We start from the raw sequence: 2,735 nt of genomic DNA, 5'->3' as shown, positions 1-2,735 counted from the left end.
TTAACATTTATTAACAACATATACCATTGTATGTTAACTTTTGTCACTTTGTTATCAACAACACTATATTATTTAACATTTATATTCATTGTATCAAACTAACATTTTTCATTTAAATTGTAACGAATCATTGTACTAAAATAACTTCACTTGTCGTCTTTCAAAAACTAGCTAAAATATAAATTCAAAACATAAATATAAATATAAAAAATGTCATTAAATGTCTCTATTTTTATATAAAAGGAGAGAACAAGCTCTACCTCCCTTCTCTTTCACAACCATCACCTCTCCCACTTTCTCAAACTCTCATTTTCCACCATTTCTAAACTGGCGTTTCATCATCAAGAAACCACCCTTCTCCGTGAATTCAAACCGAAAAACCGTAGAATCATGGTGAGTTTGTTTTCATCTCGTTCGGGTTTTTCATGGGTTTTGATGGTTTGCTTGATGATAATGCAGGGTGCAGGAGGACCTGTTGAACAAGAAAACAAATGGCCGCTGTGGTTGAAACCTCTTCTCCGTGAAAACTTCTTTGTGCAATGCAAATTACACGCGGATTCGCATAAATCCGAATGTAATATGTATTGTTTGGATTGTGTTAATGGTGCTTTGTGTTCTGTTTGTCTTAATCATCATCAAGATCACCGCGCTATTCAGGTACATGTTATGTTATATTATGTTATGTCCTGGTTTTGTTAGTGCCTAAAGTTTTGTATTCTTTGAAAAAAAAAAAAAAAAAAAACAAACTCTAGTGGTACTCATTTTTACTAGATTTTGTTGATGGTATTTAAAAGGGGTGTGAAGTTTAATGATTTATTTGTAGATACGGAGATCATCATATCATGATGTGATTAGGGTGTCAGAGATTCAAAAGTTTTTGGACATCAGTTCGGTACAAACTTATGTTATCAACAGTGCAAAGGTTGTGTTCTTGAACGAACGGCCACAACCTAGGCCGGGCAAAGGTGTTACAAACACATGTGAGGTTTGTGACCGAGGCCTGCTTGATTCTTTCCGATTTTGCTCACTCGGATGCAAGGTAAATAATTAAATTTGAGGAAATGCTGAATTAATTCATTTAAGTACTTGTTTGTTACACACGTTTCAATTTCAGCCCTTATTTGTGTGGGTGATCACCGATTTGACTTTTTGATGAGTGGAAATGGGAATATGGACATTGAATGATTGATTGTTTGAAGTTAAATTAAAAAAAAAAAACTCTAGTGGGAATTTTTTTTTTCAAAAAGAATATAATTTTCAATCAATGATTAGGTTATTGATTTTTAATGGTTCAGATTGTTGGGACGTCTGTGAATTTCCAAAGAAATATGAAGATTTCGCCCGAGAAAAAGCATCTGATAATGGCGGTTTCGGATTCAGATGACTCAAACAACAGCGCTAGCCATCTCAGACAGTGGAGCAACCACACAAACACCAGAATTCACAGTTTCTCTCCGTCAACGCCTCCGCGGAATGCCACAAGCTTCAAGACAGCCAAGAGGAGAAAGGGTATTCCTCATAGATCACCCATGGGAGGACTGATCATAGAATGTTAAGTCAACTAGTCAACCAGTCAACCTGCCCCCTAGACTTTCACTTAATTTCCAAAAGGCCCCTGTTATTCCAAACTCCTACAAAAGTAACAAAACACAAGTGCATTTTACCTTTAAAAGCCTGTGTGGAACCCCCTCCATTTGTACAAAGAAGCAGCCTACAGGATATAGTTGGGACAAACACTCTTGGAATACAAGGGCAAAATGGGAAAACCATAAAAATAAGGTTTGAAAATGTCAAATACTTTGTTCATAGAATAAGGGTTTTTTTTTTTTTTTTTTTTTTTTTTTTTTGCCTTGGTGTAACATGTAATTAATAATTATGGTTTTGTGGTATGGTTTAGAAATTAAAATGTATGAAAAATGGCAATGCACTTTTATAAATTTTAAAAAGTGTAAGGTCTATGATGGGTATATATAAATTTTGTGCATTAGAGTGTCTATCTTGATTTGGAAACTAGTGTTAGTGGGTGGTTTCTGGTTCTAATCTTGATGTTTTTGATGTAACATCATGGTATCTTAACATATTTATATCTTATCAATAAATGATTCTATCATATTTAAAGTTACAAGATGTGATTATAAAAATAATAGAAAAATGCTATGACCATTATTTTAATTTATTTTATTAAAGATTCTTTAGGCATATAATTACCTGTTAAAAGCTTTATTATTTTTTTTTGATGAAGTTCACTGTTCAAAAAAAAAAAAAGCTTTATTATTAACATGGTTTAGACATATAATTTTTTTTAATTTGATTTTGACTGATAAATTAAATCTTCAGATTATTACTCAATTGTAGAACGTGACTCTTTGTCTGCTTTACCATTGTCCCTATGGTTTTGTTTTTTTTTTATTTCGTTTGTAGTTTAGAAGTAGGAGCTCTCACTTATTTTTTCCTCAAAAGTATATGATGATTTCTCATGTAAATTAAATAAAAAAAATAGAAATGAAGTGCGAGTATGATTGGTGAAAAGTTGGTGGAACCCATGCTCCCCCATGCCTGTGAACTCGCCAACGCCTTCCTCATTTACGCCTGGTTAACGCCTCTTCGGTGCGGCGTATGACACCCGTCCATGCTGATTTGGACTTGGACATGAATGCATTACACTTCGTCTTGTAGAAAAAAGGACATAACCCTACATATGCCAGCATGTATATTTACAAATATGACTAAAAGAA

At 33.5% G+C, this 2,735-nt stretch overlaps 1 protein-coding gene across 1 annotated transcript; it reads left to right on the top strand.

The window, feature by feature from the left end:
- The first annotated feature begins 248 nt into the window (after positions 1-248).
- LOC110897931 lies at positions 249-1,994 on the top strand. The gene is made up of 4 exons (XM_022144665.2): positions 249-393; positions 460-657; positions 824-1,039; positions 1,296-1,994. Exons 1-4 carry the CDS (start codon positions 391-393, stop codon positions 1,554-1,556), a joined length of 678 nt encoding a protein of 225 aa, XP_022000357.1. The 5' UTR covers positions 249-390; the 3' UTR covers positions 1,557-1,994.
- The last annotated feature ends 741 nt before the right edge of the window (positions 1,995-2,735 follow it).

This window comes from Helianthus annuus, chromosome 13 (genome assembly GCF_002127325.2).
Source record: "Helianthus annuus cultivar XRQ/B chromosome 13, HanXRQr2.0-SUNRISE, whole genome shotgun sequence".
NCBI lineage: Eukaryota > Viridiplantae > Streptophyta > Magnoliopsida > Asterales > Asteraceae > Helianthus > Helianthus annuus.
Note: the sequence above shows the minus strand (reverse complement) of the source record. Positions and strands in the feature narration are given on the sequence as shown.